The sequence below is a fragment of the Notothenia coriiceps genome, unplaced genomic scaffold, assembly GCF_000735185.1.
Source record: "Notothenia coriiceps isolate Sejong01 unplaced genomic scaffold, NC01 NC01_scaffold00023049, whole genome shotgun sequence".
Classification (NCBI taxonomy): domain Eukaryota; kingdom Metazoa; phylum Chordata; class Actinopteri; order Perciformes; family Nototheniidae; genus Notothenia; species Notothenia coriiceps.
The window spans coordinates 389-2,818 of NW_011355750.1; the positions used below are offsets into that span (position 1 = coordinate 389).

The 2,430-nt window shown below is 36.8% G+C and overlaps 1 protein-coding gene across 1 annotated transcript; it reads right to left on the minus strand.

Moving 5' to 3' along the window:
- Nucleotides 1–210: 210 nt before the first annotated feature.
- On the minus strand, nt 211–1,658 carry LOC104954221 (plastin-2-like; the record flags this gene model as incomplete). Its single annotated transcript, XM_010781299.1, has 3 exons — nt 1,481–1,658; nt 805–937; nt 211–309 (listed from the first exon to the last, which is right to left on the minus strand). Coding segments are annotated over exons 1-3 (410 nt in total), but the record flags the coding sequence as incomplete, so codon positions are not given.
- Nucleotides 1,659–2,430: the final 772 nt, after the last annotated feature.

A 2,430-nucleotide genomic window follows, 5' to 3' on the forward strand; every position in this document is an offset into this window, starting at 1 on the left:
ACATTTGTTTTAGAGGTTTCTAGTAATTATAACGGATTACATTGTAATAGATTTGAGTGGTTTTTAAATTTCGGGTCGCAATCTATTGACTAAGGAGAAAGTGTGTCCCGAGGCCTGAGCAGTTCAGAACCACTGATGTGAAGGGATGGATATCTGCTGTAATGCAGGAGTTGATGGACGTGCTAACAAACTAAATGAATATATATCTACATTAAAGTGTGAGTTACCTGGATGGTGAAGGGAGTGAGTTTCTTCTTGTTGATCGTCCTCTCGTCGATGGTGTCGGGGACGGACAGGTTGATCATCTTACTGTCAAGAAAACATTGTAATATTAGCACACACTAACAGAGAGAAACCCAGCCCAGAACACACGTATGGTTTAATGGCTTCATTACACTTTGTATGGTATTATGTTCTCTTTAAACTCTTTTTCTTTTATTAAATGTATTATTAATTATATATATTATTATTGTTAATAGATTTCACAAACATGGTTCAGGGTTAGTTCAAAGATATAACATGACGTTAAACTTCATATTATTGCTTTCAACTAAACTGATACAGGTATGTGAAATGTGTTGACATAAAACATTTAATTAAAGTCAATGCTTCAGTTTTTTCAGTGAACTTTGGAAGTTTTACAACAAACGTTATCGTTAGAATTTAGAAAATGCTGTTTCTGTATTTATTGATGTCGTTCTGGATTTCTATCTCTAATATTGAATGCATGCTTCTTTATTAACACTTAGCCTCTGTGGGAATAACAAAGGTCTGTTTCTGTTTCTGATTGATCGTGCGTTGTACCAGAGCACGATGCCGTCCCCCATGGCGGTGAACAGGTCGTCGGTGTGGGGGTCCATCGGCAGGACGTGCTTACAGTCAGCATCTTTCTCCAGAGCTTTATTGATCCAGTTCACAAACGCCACCTTCTCCTCCTCTGGAAACAAACCACCGTCAAACCAACTCCTCTGCTCCTGAAATATATACTCTGTTGCAAGGATTCAAGCTTTGTGTTGTCTTTCTACAGGGTACTTATGTCAATGGAAATCTGAGGTCACAGGCAACAGAGCAACACAACACAACAACAGATGAAGTGCAATCAGAGTCTCCAAGTAATACAGACTCTGATTGCACTTTTTCTATTTGATTTGTTTACTATTGGCTGCTACCAAGATAGAAAATCCACAGCCTTGATTTCATTTTAGTAACATGTAGTTTCCTTGATTTTAAACGTGTTGTTTATTATTTTAAATTGTGCATTCTGGCTTTCATATATTTTATCGTTAATTATCGGTATTGAATAGAAATCTCCCATAGTGTCCGTGTGTTTATGTAAATGTGTGTGTGTGTCTTGGTGTGTTTGTTTTGCTATACTTATGAGGACCAAGCATTCGTCATTGTGTGCACGTATGTTTGTTTTGCTGAAAATCTTGCATAGTTTAAATATAGAAAATGTGAATATCGATAATATGTTTAGTACCTGAGTAAGAGTGCTGCGTTCCCGACTGCTCCGACGTTCCCGCCACGTTCCTGAGTCCCTCTTTCTTATTGATGGCTTTCCGGAAGGTCTTGGCCACGTCGCTGCTCTTCAGCCCGTGCACTATCTGGAGGGGGAGAATACACGTGTTTAAATATATCAAAGAACAAAGAAACGCCATACTGTATATACTTTACTTTTACCATGCACAATTGTTATTAAATGAAGGCGTGGCTGGCTCTTTGTTTGTTTACGGTTTTATTTAGCCTTGTATATGCACCCTGCTCTCTGATTTATGAAAAACACACTTTCAAAAAAAGTGCATGAATTTAATTTGAGTTGAAAACTTGCCTTATAGTAAGATTTAAAATGAATTAAATAATTATAAATATTTGAACCTAGTAGTGTAACTAATAACCACTTACTCAGCAGTGAGTAATAAGTAAAGTAAGACATTACTGTTTTTAAATGACCCAGTGAGAGCCTTTTCATTTCCAGCACCTTCAGATCCAAAGCTATTTCCGTTGACTCCTTTAAAAGCACATCTCTTCATCTGTTTCCATCTTCATGAGCATCACTTCAGTCTCATGCTTTTATCACATGGCAATACTAATGTTGATGTATAATGTTATATACTGTTTGTATGCTATGACGCTCGCAATTTGTTTGCTGTGTGCAGCCCTCGGATGCATGTTTTGTGATTTGAGTAGAAATTCTTCGTTACTGTACTTAAGTACATTCTTCTGGTATCAGTACTTTACTCCACTTTTTGACGCCTTTTAACATTTTGAACTCAAATACCTGTACTTTCTACTTCTTACATGTTGAACTCAAATACCTGAACTTTCTACTTCTTACATGTTGAACTCAAATACCTGTACTTTCTACTTCTTACATGTTGAACTCAAATACCTGTACTTTCTACTTCTTACATGTTGAACTCAAATACCTGT